Source organism: Podospora pseudopauciseta, chromosome 3 (genome assembly GCF_035222475.1).
Source record: "Podospora pseudopauciseta strain CBS 411.78 chromosome 3, whole genome shotgun sequence".
NCBI lineage: Eukaryota > Fungi > Ascomycota > Sordariomycetes > Sordariales > Podosporaceae > Podospora > Podospora pseudopauciseta.
Window position 1 is genome coordinate 385,038 of NC_085893.1, and position 13,855 is coordinate 398,892.

The window sequence follows — 13,855 nt, forward strand, 5'->3', positions numbered from 1 at the left end:
TAATTTTTATTGGCTTTTGCCATCGCTCAGCTTCAGGTGGCGCGACCTGCATGAGTAGTAGCAGGTCAAGAGCACAGTTGTGCTCTTCGTTAGCAGATCGGATGAACCAATCATTTTTAGTGTTTGATTCAACTCTTATGGGATGTGCATTTCCATGTTCCTAACTGGATACACGAAAAGTCTACCCCCGAAATGGAGGAAAACAAAGTCTTGGGTCTATCAACAGTGCAACGATAGTATCACTTGCAGGTCTGGCTCATTGAGGGAGGGAGGTCGATTCAGGGGTATGCTCAGGGGCAGACCCACTGTTTATTATCTCCTCGTCCTAGCCTCAATAAGTGAAAGGACCCAAGACCGAGTAGTTAGTCATGCGCTGACATGTAGCAAGTGTGAAATCCAATATTTCTTTAGATAAACCCAACTATCCTCAATTTGTCCGTGTTGGGAAACCGTCCATGATGATGGCGGAATTCTGCAACCCTAACCCGAATGCAAAGACTTTGTTTGCAAAGGCGGGGTACTCGCGTCATTCAGTGGTGGATTTGTCAGTGACCCAATAGGAACGCCTCGCATCACTTGACATCGACCTATATAACATGATCCATCCTGATCAAGAACACATAGTCCACCGTGTCACACCACCTGTACTCACGTATATCAGCATCTGATTTCCAGATTTCTTCTTCTCGAGCCTGTTCCCCCTAACAGCTTAATCGCAACCATGGCATCCACTATCCCCACGACAATGAAAGCGCACATCTACACCAACACCTCACCAACATTAGAGGCCAACCTCTCCATCTCAACATCAGTCCCAACTCCGACTGTATCTGGACCCAATGAACTGCTGATTCAAGTCTTGTCAGCATCCATCAACCCAGCCGACCACAAAGTCCCAGAGTTGCCCAGCCCTGTCCGGCGGCTAGTCATCAAGACGCCTGCCACCCCTGGCATGGACTTTTGTGGCCGTGTGGTTCAAGCTGGGACAAAGGTTGACTCAATCGCACTAGGAGATATAGTATACGGTCGCTTGGGGCCTAAACAGCATGGATCTCTCGGAGAGTACATCATCGCGCCAGCCAACGTTGTTGCCGTCCTTCCCAAGGAGGGTGTGACAGTCGACGAGGCAGCTGCCATTGGAGTGGCAGGACTGACTGCGTACCGTATGTCCCGCTTTTTCCATTTAATATCACCCATCTCACTGACAACTATCTTGTAGAGGCAATCCAGCCCAATGTCAAAAAGGGCGACAAGATTTTCATCAACGGTAGCTCGGGTGGTGTCGGCTCCTTTGCCGTGCAAATCGCCAAGGTTTTGGGCTGTCACGTCACCGCCTCATGTTCACCGGCCAAGGCCGAGCTCGTCAAATCGCTGGGTGCCGACGAGATCATCGACTACACCACCACAGACGTCTGCGAGTACTTGCGTGCCAAAGGAACGGTATTCGCGCAGGTTCTGGACAACGTGGGCACGCCCGACAACCTGTACAAAGCGTCTGATGACTTCCTCATTGCAGGCGGGAAGTTTGTACAGGTTGGGAGCCCGTTGTCGCTCGGCGCGCTTCGATCCGCGGCCTCCAGGGCGCTGCTGCCGTCTTTCTTGGGAGGGGGCAAGAGCAAGTACGAAGTTTACACTATTCGGGATTCTGCGGAGGACCTGAAGGTGCTGGGGCAGTGGATCAAGGAGAAGAAGATCAAGGTTGTGATTGAACAGACGTATGAATTTGAGGATGTGCCGAAAGCCTTTGCCAAGTTGAGGACAGGAAAGAGCGCGGGGAAGCTGGTGATCCATGTTGGAAAGTGAGCTTATTTATGTCTCTGACGCGATCATCGGGGTGGCTCTGGCCGTCGTTTTGCGTTGTTTGTTTCAATTACGGGGTACATATACGAAGTGATGGTCTTCTTCATCAACGCAAGACGGATTTCCCTCGTATATTCTATTTTATCATAGTGGACTTTACCTTACTCCAGACACAAGATGCCTACAGTTCCTCGCTAGTACAGTACAACAGTGTTACAAGAGGCAACCACGACAGATCGACAAAGTGTGACAACGCTTAATAAACTACCTGCGTCAGCTGAAGCCTTCAATTTACACTCGGCAAATGGACTTGTCCCAAACACGCAAGCCTAGCCGAAGTAGAGCTTATTCATCCCATAGCCTCACCTGCATCACTGAAGTTATTTTGCTCTGAGAGCTGTACCTGGAATGACAGTCACCGCTCTTCTTCATGGGAGCGAAGTCAGCAAAGCACACGGAAGGGCGTGGCAAGTGGTATTCGCCTACTTGCCTATTTATGCCAAAGTCGCCTCTGGTCAGATATCGTCGTAGCACAACTACACAGGCCTTGTCCTCGGTCTCCGAGGGTGAAGCATCGGAACGTGCTTCGGTTGGTTAGTTACCCCTATCATGACCCAACTTTACCGAGTCTATTGGTCACCACATGGAAGTATGATTTCACTAGGGTCTCCTTTTCATGGAAGCTTTTCCGCGGCCCGGGGATGTGACAAAATTTCTCTGTGGAGAGGGAAGTCGCTTTGAGGGGCCACACAATGAAGAAAGACTAAAGAATGTGAGGAAGGCAGCCTGGAAAACTGCATAAATACCACCTTCTTTACCCTCCCCCTCCCTAGACTGTCTACTCCTCTTCATCCAATACAGTACTTACCAGACATAACACGACAATCACCAATTCTTCAGAATGCTCGCGCAAAATTTCCTCCTGCTCATCGCAGCCAACCTCGTGGCATCCATTCCCACCCTTGATAACTCCCCCAAGCCCATCAACCTCGAGGCAACCGAGCTGCAGCGTCGGTCCGCCTGCGCAGTTGCCGGCGTAGTCAACGGCCAGTGTGGCCGCTACTACCGCGGCACCGGCTGCAATGACATGATCAATGCCATTGACCCTGGCGTACGACCCAGTCTCTTCTCGCCCTCCTGTCCATCAAACATTCGGAAGCTGATATCGTTGAAAACAGAGATGCAGCGGCACCTGCTACTCCTCGGGCGATGCCATTGCCAGCATCAAAGCGTCCGGTGACGGCACCTACGGCACAAACTGCCAGGTCTTTTACGACTCCAACTGCCAGAACCCCATCGGCCAGACCGGAAACACCATCACTGGGGGAGGAAAGTGCTATACGCCGTCTGACGGTCGCACCGGTCATAGCATGCTTTGCTGGTACCGCTGCTGAATGGAGTTGGGAGACTGTATACCAGTGGCATTCGCTTTTTTTTTTTTCGGAGGGAGCCACATAGGTATGCGACAGGAGGGAGTGGAAGTGGTAAGAGGGGTGGTTGGAGATGATACACGAGCAAAACAGGTGACAGAAAAGACCGGAATGCGAAGAGATGGGTCCCACAGTGATTCGGCTTTGAAGTAGCCCGATACCTACCTATCTACTTACCTACCTACCTACCTAGGTAACTATGGGGTTGGGGTTATCAAATAAAGAAAATACATTCGTTTTGCGGCAGTTCCTACACTTTGGAATCTGCCATGTCCAAGCGGTGATGCATGTGCCTCTTCTCTGCGAGCCACATGGCTCTTTGATGCCTGCAATTTCTCTCGAAAAAGAACTAAATCTGACCAACTAGACGAGTGTGTAGGTAGCCATGTTCATAACTCAAATAGAAGTCCAGGGTTCTTGTCTCTGTACAATCGGTCCTTATCATTTCCCTCGAAAGTATCGTCCGTCGTTCACGAAAGATGGTGAATATTCGAATTATGTGCAGGGCCCTAATGTGAGTCCGACTCCCCCAGACCAGGACGGTTAAATCCTGGACTTGCCGGAAGTCAAAAACATGCCTATACTATGAGAATGTGGCAGCACTTGTATTGATGTTCTGAGTGCCAAAGAGACGTCGTCGTCAAATGTGGATACATTTTGTCCCCTCCTAGTGGATGGAGGCAGTTGCGTCACTGTGGGCCTAGCGCAGCACACCCCTGTGCACACTCACCCACTCCAACGAAACAGCTCGATGAGAAAGCATTCAATTGACCCCGTGAAAGCCTGACCAGAGACAAGAAAAGAACAGCTGAGATACAGAATCCATATGCCATGTCCTGTCGTAACCCATGCCTGTGACAAAAAAAAAGCCAAATGAAAACCGCCTGGAAAGTTATTCAGTGTGGTATGGACGGAAGCTGAATGTTCGACCCCGCCCTTGAACCGTTCTTCCCATTTTTTGATGCCCAATTACCGACATCCGCCTCAATATCGCCTCATCGAACCACCGCCCTCCACGTAGTCGCTTATTGCTCCTTGCCCTTCCCCTTGGCCTTGTAGAGATAGCTATTTGTTACCGATTAGCAATTACCCCTGCCGCTCGCCTCATTCTCTCGGAGAAAGCATCTACTCACTTGGTGAAGGCACCCTCGACAGCCCCAACAGCACCGATCAGACCCAGCCCGAGACCGACATCCTTCCAGCTCAGTCTGCCGCGCTCATATGAGTTCCAAGCCTTGAAGCCCAACCACCCGCTCAACCCAATAACGGCAATCAAATTCGCCACAGCCAACGCGCCCGCGGGACCATCGCCCATATTCTCGAACCGCTTCGTCAACCAGGTGTCCGCCTTCTTTGCCTTGCTCTTGGCCTTCTTCTTAGCGAGGTCAGCTTCGGCGCGAAGGGCTTCGGCCTTGGCTCGGGCCTTCTTCTCAGCCTCCTCCCGCTCGATCCGGGCAGCCTGCGTGTCGGTCTTGACTTCTTGCTCGGCGAAATCAGAGGGGACGGTGCGGACAGAGGGGGTGTCAACATCGATAAGGGAAGAGGTGGAGGTGGAGTCATCGACTACGACTTGGGGTGGTTGAGGGGCAGCAGCCTGAAATGGTTGTTAGCATCAGAGGCAAGGTAACTACGTAGACAGAGAAAAGCTGTGACGCGAACATACCTCCTCAGGAGTCTGCTTGGGGCCTTTGGATGCGACTTCAGCGTACGACACTGCGAAGACGTTAGCAGATATTTTTGTTTGCGAATAGGCTGTCGACGACGTAGACGAAGCAAGCATACTTGTGTTGGCTGTTTGTGAAGTTGTGATGGATGGGAGAAATGCGTGTTGCAGCAGTAATGCGGTACAAAGAGAAGTGGTGAGTTGCAGTGTCAAGTGATAAACGAGTAGAAAAAGAAAACGGTCGTGGCTCGTGATGATGGTATTTATCGTGGGTCGGAGAGACTGGCGATGTTTTTGGCCAAAAGCAGGTGATGGAGTGGGAGGGAGGGGAAGGTGACCTCAGAACCTGGCAAGGCCCAGCTTGATTGCTTCTGCCCAGTTGCCGGCCATGAACGGAAGCGGGCGCTCGGGTGGGAGCCGGGGGTTGAGAGACCGCCAAGCCCCTTCCTGGCTACGATGACGTCTGCGGCTCCGCTTGTTTTCTGGAGGGCCAAGGCAGCCCACCAATCGAACAGCCGCGAAGCTGCTGGAGCTTGGGCCTGTTCAGCGCCGTTTTTGATGCCGTTTGTGTTGTCGTGCATCGCCATACCCCTGGACAGCTCAAGCATCCAAGATGTCACGTTTTAGGGCCTGCAAGATCCCGAGGATCAGTCGAGATCTCGGCGGGTCCAGAGCCAGGCATGGGAACGTTTGTCAGCGACAGCCCTCACCCTCCTATCTCCCACGTCCACTCCAGTCCTAGTGTAGGTTTTCAAGACCGCTTTTGAAGCATTGATGTCTTTAAATGGTACATAATGTACCTTATACACAAAGCAGCAGGACGATAACATACAATCCAACCCAGTTGGCCGGATTTTGTTCCGTTAGCACCACGCTAAATACCTTTCTCTAACCCAACCCAACGAACCGGCCCCTTAAAATTAGAACCCTAATCGAGAATGTCTATTGTTGTCGTGATGTTGTACACGCCGGCCTACCAACACCCGGCTATTGCTTGTTGTTGGCATCGGTAGCATCCACCGCCTCCTTGGGCACAGGTGATGGCACCGCGTTCTGGTTTTCAACCTTCTTCTCCTCGACCTTTTGCTCAACCTTCTTCTCCTCGACCTTTTGTTCAACCTTCTTCTCGGCCTGCTCCTTCTTCTCCTCCCCGGCTTCCTTCTTCTTCTTGGCCTGGATATCCCCGACCAGCTTCTGGACCTCCCGATCTTTCTCAGCTTGCTCAGCCGACTTCGCGTCAGACTCGGGAGCCTTGGTCGCGACCTCGATGCCCTCGGGGGCCACAACAGTCTCGTCATCGTCGTCGTCGTTTAGCTCGGATCCATAGATCTCGGGGTACTGTCTAAAGCAAGTTTGCATGCCCCTGTTTCCATTTGTCAGCATCACGGAGAAGTGGTGGCACGGTAAAACCTACTGGAACTTATCAATGCACTCAATGCCCTTGGGCTCCTCTTTGCTGTAGACGAAGCAGCTGAAGGCCGCCTTGAACTCCTCACCGCAGGGACCGTGGGCCATGCCGCCCAGGCAGGGACAGTCCCAGTTGATCTCTCCGGTCTCGGGGTTGAAAGCACCCTGCTGGGAGGCTTCTTGCTCGAGGGCCTCGGGCGAGCCGGGCTCAAGTTCTGTGGCAGCCGTCACTGGGGACTCGGTTGTTGGCTTAGACTCCTCCTCGTTGGCGACCTGCTCAATCTCGGCTGCTACCGCGGCCTTGGTAGCTTGTGGTGGGGGTGGGGGAGGGGCATGGCGACGCTTCTCCTCGATGAGGGCGTCGATGGTGGGGAGATCGGCCTCGGAGAACTCGGCGGGGGCGGTTTGCGGTTGAGCTGTGCCGGGCCAGAATGATTAGCACCGCATGATGGAGCAGAAAGGCATGAGAGACCAAGGCAGCAACTTACGGACTTGATCAGCAAAGATTGGGCTGGTGTTGTAGTAGTATAGCGCAGCACCGGCAAGACCCCATCGTACCACTGTTCCCTTCCATGTGCCAGTCTTCTTGGTGGAGGCCGATGTCGAGGCGAACCGGCGGGTGGGAGCGGTTACTAAGCTGGATGTGGTCGTCGGCGCTGGCCGAATTGCGCGCAAGGCGCAGCGCGCGGAGCGATACATTTTGGCTGCAGACTGGATTGGCAAGTGGTGGGTGGTGGTGAAGAAAGCAGTACAAGACAGGAATGCAACAACACTGTGCTCCGGCCGAGTCCGGTGATCAACAAACGGCTGCCCCAGAAGATGGGATGGATCCCAAAATTTTGGTGATGACCTCCAAGGCCCATCCGGCACAGCGCAGGGAATTTACCGGATGCAATATGATTGGCCAATGGAGGGGAAGAACCCACAAATTCAGTCAGCTTCGGCACGGACATTTCTTGACTGCATCGCATCAACTGACATAATTGATGACACCTGCCAGGAACAGAGCTACCTATTTATTTTGACCTGTACTATCTCGGAGTTTTTGCTGCTAGTACACTAAATACAGAAGAAAACACTCTTCATAATACCTATTGCTGCCTTTGTCAACAGTCCACCACTCTTTAATCTCCTCGCTTACTCGGCGGCACATGTCGACCCATCCAGCTGGTTCTCCTCGGCGAGCCAGTCCTCATTCTGATACTTGCGGTTCTTCTTCTTTTGTTTTCCCTTTTGCTTGACCGGCGCCGCAACTGGCTCGGCTGGTTTCTCACACTTAGCGATGGTATTTTCAGTGTTTTCTTCAGTAGCCCTCTCAGCAGCCCTGTCAGCACCCCTGTCAGCAGCCTTCTGGGCAAGCTTCTCGATAGCCTTCTCGGTGCTCTTCTCGAAAGACTTCTTCGCAGCAGGCTTCTCGGCGGGCTGAACAAGGTTGCTGTCGGCATTCTTGGAAGCAGCCTGATGGGTTTCTGTCTGTCTTGGGGCATTCGCTGTCCGCAGGCGAGGCTTCATCATTTTCCCCCCGGCACCGCGCTGTCCAGCATGATATGCCCGCGCCTCTTGCCCATCCACTGCAGCATCGCCTCTGAACCTCCGCGGCTTCTCGTTACCCGACAGAGCGGACGACACAAAGGAATAGTACACGGGAGCCATGCCCTTGCCCTTGCCCTGCTCCTTCCCTTGCATGCGATCTTCCTGTTCCTCGTCCCAATTGATAGTTTCCCAGCTGTCATCGATCGGGGCAGAGTCGTACAAGAGGGCGTTCTTGACTCGGCGGAACTTCCTGGAAGCGTAAAGGCTGAAGGCAGCGATGCCATTCTCTATGCAGGCCGCTTTGATGTTGTCACGCGTCCTGGGCATCGACACTTCTACCAAGTCATCGTCGTCCCAGTGGTCATCCCCTGGTGGGGTGACGGGGCTGCCGAGATCTACCGGGTGCATCATTTCTCTTTCGGCCTCGGCGATGATCGATTCGTTGCGTGGCTGCTTCCTCGTCAGTTATATTTGACTCGACGGCCGTTCCTGGAGGGGTTGGAATGCATACCTGCAACTTTGGTCTGGATGGTTTGGTTCGTCCGTTTGCGTAAGCGTTCCGGATTTCCTGGATGTTGATCTTGCCGCTCATGTGTGCCCCAGCCCCTGTGTCGGTATTTGGTTGTCTGGTGCTTGTCAAGGTGAGCGTGGACAGATGCCTAAACGACAAAAAGAAAAAAGCCAAAGAGAAAATTCCAAAGTGCCATGGGCTTCTTTGAGGCTCAAAGTTACCTTAGTGTGTAGTGGAGCTTACCTTATCGTCCATCACACCCAACGAGAGGCTTGATGGCGCATTTGGAACCCTACAACTTTGCTCTCTCCTGAACCTTGACAATCGGCACGTACACCGAACCCTAACCACATGAGTGGAACAATGCAAATCATGCTAACATTTACTAGGCCGCAAAGAATCTTGTCATCAGCAAAACCATAATATCACCTATTTCTCCCAAGCCCCAACGCGGCCAGCAGGTTGGCAAGATCTCCCCCACCACCGCCTCCCCTTCCCCCGTTACCGCCATTCCCACCTCCCCCATACCCCCTGTTCCTCGCGACCCCCATGGTACGCGTGGTCATCCTACACGTCTCAAGCCACATGCTCGCCTGCTGGGCCTCTGTACTCCCCTGCTTCTTCGTCCCTTGATACGCCGTCACCAGCTTCTCAAAGCACATTTCGGCTTCTAGCCACAGGCCATCCTTCACGTACGACATGCCCAGCATGGCGAGCGCATTCTGGACCTCTGCAACCTTGAGTCCTTTCCTCGGCTCCAGCCACTTGAGGTAAAGCTCCATCCAGGGCCTTGACGCAGCCGGGAAGACACCAGGCCGTGGGGTGCCTGTCTTGGCGTAGAGTATCGCCATGGCCACCACCGCGGCCATGGTATCGGGGTGGTCTGGCCCGAGCGTCTCCTCCGTCTGGGACTTGGCTCGACGTAGCAAGTCACCGGCCTCGGTGATATCACCCAGCAGGATCTTGAGCTTGCCGTGGTTCCTCAGCGCGCGGAGGGTGACCCGGTTGGTGGGACCGACCGACTGCCTGAGCTTATTGTAGAGGTTTCGAATGCCGACTTCGGCAGAGATCACTTTGGGATTTGTCTTTTCGAGACCATAAGGGTCTGCGTCTGGCGAGGGGGTGCTGATCTCGACCAGGTCAATCACTGCCGACACTACCAGGACGTGGTTCTCGCCCAGTACTTCGGAGAGGGCTGCGAGACGGTGCTGCAGCCTGTTTTGGGCCTCTTCTGGGCGCTTGAGAGCATGGCATACCACCCCGAGAGCACGCTCGGTTGTGAGAGTATCGAGGTGGTTGGGGCCGAGGGCATCCTGTTGGTTGACTAGAGTGTTGGCCAAGATGTTTTCGGCGTCCTCCCAGTCGCCCTTGTCCGTGAGGATCTCGCCCTCGAGCCTCTTGAGCTTCAGGATCAGGGGATGCTTGGGGTTCAAGAATTGGCTGCCGACTTGAAGCGCCCAGCCGGTCCATCTTTCGCAGTCTAGAAGATGACCCGTGTCGTTCGCCGTGTAGGCGATCTCATACGCTGCACTGATGGTCTCGGCGTTCTCCTGGCCTAGCATCCGCTGGTGCTCTTCAAATACCTGTCGTTCCAACTGGCGCACTTCTTCCCACTTGTTGGCGTTTCTGAGTTCAGCCTCTCGAACTGAACTCGTATCAGCTGGGTCAGTGGGGAGATATATGTCGCCATAGATTTCCTGCGCGGCGGGTTCTGGCGAGACATAGCCCGGGTCAGATGGTGGTGAGAAAAAGGCGGGAGGCTGCGGCGAGACGGATCTCCTTCCAGGGGTGTTTTGTGCCGACATAGGTCGTGGTGGAAGCACCGGAGGGGAGGGCCGGTCCTGGCCATCCCAGCCATTAATGATCGGAATCCTAGGCTGACTGATGGCTGGCTGTGGTTGTTTCTCCAACGCCTTGCTGTAGATATCCTCAATATTTCGTCGAATCTTCTTGAGGTTGTCTTGGTCTTTCTGTGTGGTGCCGATCTTGCACAGCGAGCTGTGGTCGCCGTTGAGCTTCACCACGTTTTCGACATTGCCGGGAAGACCAAGCTTGGCGCTCTTTGGGGGAACAGTCTTGGAAGGGCCTGAGGTTAGACCGCCATGCAAACGGGTTGAGACAGGGGGGTGAGCTCTCACATAATCTTCGGAACCCCAGAACGAGATGATATCATACTTCATCAGTTGGTGCTGCCACATCTCGGTCAAGATGTCGGAAAACAGACTGCCCTCTCTCAACACTTCCATGACGTCGTCTCCGGGCTGGAAGCCAGTGGCAGTTGCAACTCTGGCCACGAGAGATCCAAGGCTCACAAGCTTCCAGTCTCCGCCGTTGTGGGGTGTCGCAAAGAAGGCCAGGCCTGTGGTGACATCCTTGATCTCGGTGAACTTGGGGTTGTTGTGAGCGTTGATCAGGGCTTGCTTGATCAACAACCCCCCGAGGCTGTGTCCAATAAATAGTATCGGTCTAGTATCATCCTTGTCGCGTTCGCATCGCACAGTCTCCAGGAGCTCTGTTGCTTTGTCGACGAAGGTGGATCTGTCCTTGCCAAAGACGGCTTTGGAGTCGTACTCATACAGGAATATTCTCGCATCGGGCACAACGCGGGGAAGGTCTTCCTTCAGCCAAAGACGGCCCTCTGGACCCTCTGGTGCGCGCCATGTATCCCACGCGTGGGCTGAGATATCTTTGCTCCGCGGGTTGAGACCATGGACAGCGAAGATGTCAATCTTGTGCGTCTCGGTATCCGAGCTGGATGGAGGAGGGTAGAGTTGTCGGCAAGCCTGTTATGGGCAAGGATGAGCGAGGGAAGTAATGCGGACGACATTTCTTAACAGACTCACCATAATAATTTGCTGTCCTCGTCTTGCGCGACGGCTGGCTTATCTAAAACCAATTGTTCGGTGCTTCAGCTGCCTACCGCTCAGCGAAAGAGTGTGTAGTTGTCAAGCCCAAAGCTTCGTTGGGAGGGGTCTTACCCCCCCCCCCCCTCCTTATGATACTCTCAGAGGTCCGGCGTTTCCAGCTCCAAAGTGAGGCTGAGGCACAGGGGCTGAGACCATGTGCGCATATATGAATCGTTCAGGATCAAAGTCCCATTCGCTCACATCTCCCCCCATGTTCTTGCTCAGTAGCAGCTGAAAGCCTGCAGAATGGTATGTCAGCCATGACGGCAAGCACACAGCTAGCATCTCGGGGTATTCGGAACTGGAAGGATGGCCGAACCAATGAGCTGAGCCCAACGGCATCCATCCAATACAAAGTATCAGCCGAATAAATTGCCGCCAGAGGGCCGCAACGCCTCGGCGTCAAATTCGTCCGTGACATTGGTTGATGGCCGCATGCTCCAAGCCCTGCAGTCCAAATGGAGTCAAACCCCAGGCCATCGAAAACCCCCTTCTAATGTGAGGCAGCACGTCGTGGACAAAACGGTGGACACTACAACATAAAACAAAGACTTGAAAAGATCATGAAAACGCCCTCGATTATTTTGTCTAGGCCTATCGGGTACCTAATCCTGAAGCACTAAAATGTATACTTTAGGCCCATCACCTATCTTAGAAGCGGCTGTCACGACCTTTCACTTCCTATTCACTACCTGATCTTTCAAGGCATAATCACTATCTTTAATGGTGTGTTTGTCATCTTTGAGGGCGGTACTACCTATGTCTCAAACATCGTCCCCGGTGAAGCTCATGGGAAAAGAAGAAGTCGGTCCCCCGCTCCGTTACCAATCCCTCTTCCTCGATCTAATCTCCTCCAATTCTACGCTTCCGCTAATTCTGCCAGTTACCTCCCAGCAGCGCCACCCGATCACGATGCAGCGCAAGGCAGGAACCGCGGCAGCCGCCTTTCTGAGCGGCTTTTGTCAATAAAGGAAGGTCTTTGTACATGTTGGCAGACACAATCCACAACCGAGCAAGCCGGTGCATGTTCTGCAGGGGGACGAGGAGAAAATCGAGGCTTCGGCGTGGGTCAGATCCGTTCATGTTTACAACCAGACCCTGTAGGGAGTGCCTCGTGGTTGCTGCCAACAGTGTCTGATTGCCCCAAGTTCCTCCAAGGAGCAGGGACATTTCTGCCAACTGCATCGGGGTCCGGGGCCGACGCATCTCCAACTCCCGGGCACCCACCAGGTAGGCAGGGCCATATTTAGACCCTCTATCTGTCTCAACGAGGACAGCATAGCCCGAAAGGGCCTCGGGGTCGAATAGGTCAACCAAATTGTCGGTGATGTAATCTTCGATAGTCTCTGTGTTGAGTCTGACCTCTTGAAGGAAGGCGAGATCGGCTGGCTTCTTCCTCAACGCCTCTGGTTTCCATACCCACATAGCGTCGAAGAGACCCAAATGTGTGAGGCGTAAAGGCTGCACTCCTGATTCGGCATACTCCTCACAGAGCCGATCAAAGAAGTGGACAAACACGCCAAAGCTGCCCTCGCGTTCAAGTTGTCGCACAACGCCTTCGGCAGACAAGCCGAGTTCCAGCCGGTGGAGATTCGGGGAGTGGCGCAATAGCTGGACAGTCTGCTGGCGTGAGCGGTTTGGATCATCAAAGAAGTTGCGCAGTCAAATGTGTTGAAGGTTTCGAAAGAAGGCAAAGTCTTGACGGTAACAGGAAGTCCCCTCAAAGCCTGAGTAAAAGTCTACAGCAAGCCGATCATGAGTGATTTCCCAGCACGGTTTCAGCCGAAGGAGGCTAGGGAAACTGATGCGCAAGTTCCTCAGCACAGGACACGCCTGTCGAACAGCGTTCAGTGTTGCAGGCTCAAGTTGAAACGGCTCTTCTCATCTGCATTGACGGTGTAATTAACAAATACCTAAGCCGGACACAGCCAGAGGCTGACGAGCATTCTTACATCAGACTTTCAAGTGATGGCATCTGAGAAACAAGGCGCCGGATGCTTCTGTTGATGTGCTGAGATTTTGAATCGCTCCACAGCGACTCGGGACAGCCCTTGACCCGCTCATTCAAATGCCATCCATCAATGGTAATATGTTTTGCCAAGGCCAGGCTGATATTGGCTGGGTCGATTCGATCAAGATTATGGTCCACGTAAAGGTACAGCCACTCGCAGAACTCGGCGTTGGACAGCTTGTTGGTGAGGCAAGGGTTGTAAAGGACTGGCTTCAGAGTCAGAAGGGTTTTTCCGACATGGTGTAAAAGAAACGCGGTGCGAGGGAATCGCTGTTGGCTGGACTGGTGGGACGACATGTTTCCACTGGGCCGGGGGTGGAAAAATTGAAGGTTTGTTGTTTTGGTTGTCCGCTTGATTCTGAAAGCACCTGTTCCCTTTGCCCTACCCACCACGACGAAAGAGGTCACAACTGTGGAAGTTATGGGCACTAAAATGGAGTACCAGACTATTTTCCAGTGACCAGTTACTCCGTCGACGGCGGGTTGCCTAAGGTACCTGGTAGGTACTGTACATAGTCGGCTGCGAGGTTTGTTGCAAGAACAATCCCCATTGTTTCGCCGTGAGCTTTTGACCCATTCGGTCCCAAGTAGCAG

At 53.4% G+C, this 13,855-nt stretch overlaps 7 protein-coding genes across 7 annotated transcripts; 3 read left to right on the plus strand and 4 right to left on the minus strand.

Moving 5' to 3' along the window:
* Positions 1-462: 462 nt before the first annotated feature.
* Positions 463-1,803, plus strand: QC763_301110 (uncharacterized protein; the record flags this gene model as incomplete). The annotated part of the gene is made up of 2 exons (XM_062910572.1): positions 463-1,163; positions 1,220-1,803. The coding sequence occupies exons 1-2, from the start codon at positions 722-724 to the stop codon at positions 1,801-1,803; spliced, it is 1,026 nt and encodes a 341-aa protein (XP_062766501.1). The 5' UTR covers positions 463-721.
* A 427-nt stretch (positions 1,804-2,230) lies between these two features.
* Positions 2,231-2,677, plus strand: QC763_0047930 (uncharacterized protein; the record flags this gene model as incomplete). Its single annotated transcript, XM_062905719.1, has 2 exons — positions 2,231-2,393; positions 2,634-2,677. The coding sequence occupies 2 exons, from the start codon at positions 2,231-2,233 to the stop codon at positions 2,675-2,677; spliced, it is 207 nt and encodes a 68-aa protein (XP_062766502.1).
* A 24-nt stretch (positions 2,678-2,701) lies between these two features.
* Positions 2,702-3,435, plus strand: QC763_301120 (uncharacterized protein; the record flags this gene model as incomplete). Its single annotated transcript, XM_062910573.1, has 2 exons — positions 2,702-2,911; positions 2,979-3,435. 2 exons carry the CDS (start codon positions 2,702-2,704, stop codon positions 3,192-3,194), a joined length of 426 nt encoding a protein of 141 aa, XP_062766503.1. The 3' UTR covers positions 3,195-3,435.
* A 545-nt stretch (positions 3,436-3,980) lies between these two features.
* Positions 3,981-5,480, minus strand: QC763_301130 (uncharacterized protein; the record flags this gene model as incomplete). Its single annotated transcript, XM_062910574.1, is given in 5 exon segments — positions 3,981-4,295; positions 4,364-4,824; positions 4,894-4,943; positions 5,013-5,231; positions 5,240-5,480. Coding segments are annotated over 5 exon segments (1,011 nt in total). The 3' UTR covers positions 3,981-4,255.
* A 400-nt stretch (positions 5,481-5,880) lies between these two features.
* On the minus strand, positions 5,881-7,184 carry MIA40 (Oxidoreductase; the record flags this gene model as incomplete). The annotated part of the gene is made up of 3 exons (XM_062910575.1): positions 6,789-7,184; positions 6,308-6,716; positions 5,881-6,256 (listed from the first exon to the last, which is right to left on the minus strand). The coding sequence occupies exons 1-3, from the start codon at positions 6,997-6,999 to the stop codon at positions 5,881-5,883; spliced, it is 996 nt and encodes a 331-aa protein (XP_062766505.1). The 5' UTR covers positions 7,000-7,184.
* A 111-nt stretch (positions 7,185-7,295) lies between these two features.
* On the minus strand, positions 7,296-8,425 carry QC763_301150 (uncharacterized protein; the record flags this gene model as incomplete). Its single annotated transcript, XM_062910576.1, has 2 exons — positions 7,296-8,283; positions 8,345-8,425. 2 exons carry the CDS (start codon positions 8,423-8,425, stop codon positions 7,438-7,440), a joined length of 927 nt encoding a protein of 308 aa, XP_062766506.1. The 3' UTR covers positions 7,296-7,437.
* A 344-nt stretch (positions 8,426-8,769) lies between these two features.
* On the minus strand, positions 8,770-11,649 carry QC763_301160 (uncharacterized protein; the record flags this gene model as incomplete). The annotated part of the gene is made up of 3 exons (XM_062910577.1): positions 11,188-11,649; positions 10,480-11,127; positions 8,770-10,419 (listed from the first exon to the last, which is right to left on the minus strand). The coding sequence occupies exons 1-3, from the start codon at positions 11,188-11,190 to the stop codon at positions 8,770-8,772; spliced, it is 2,301 nt and encodes a 766-aa protein (XP_062766507.1). The 5' UTR covers positions 11,191-11,649.
* Between the last annotated feature and the right edge of the window lie 2,206 nt (positions 11,650-13,855).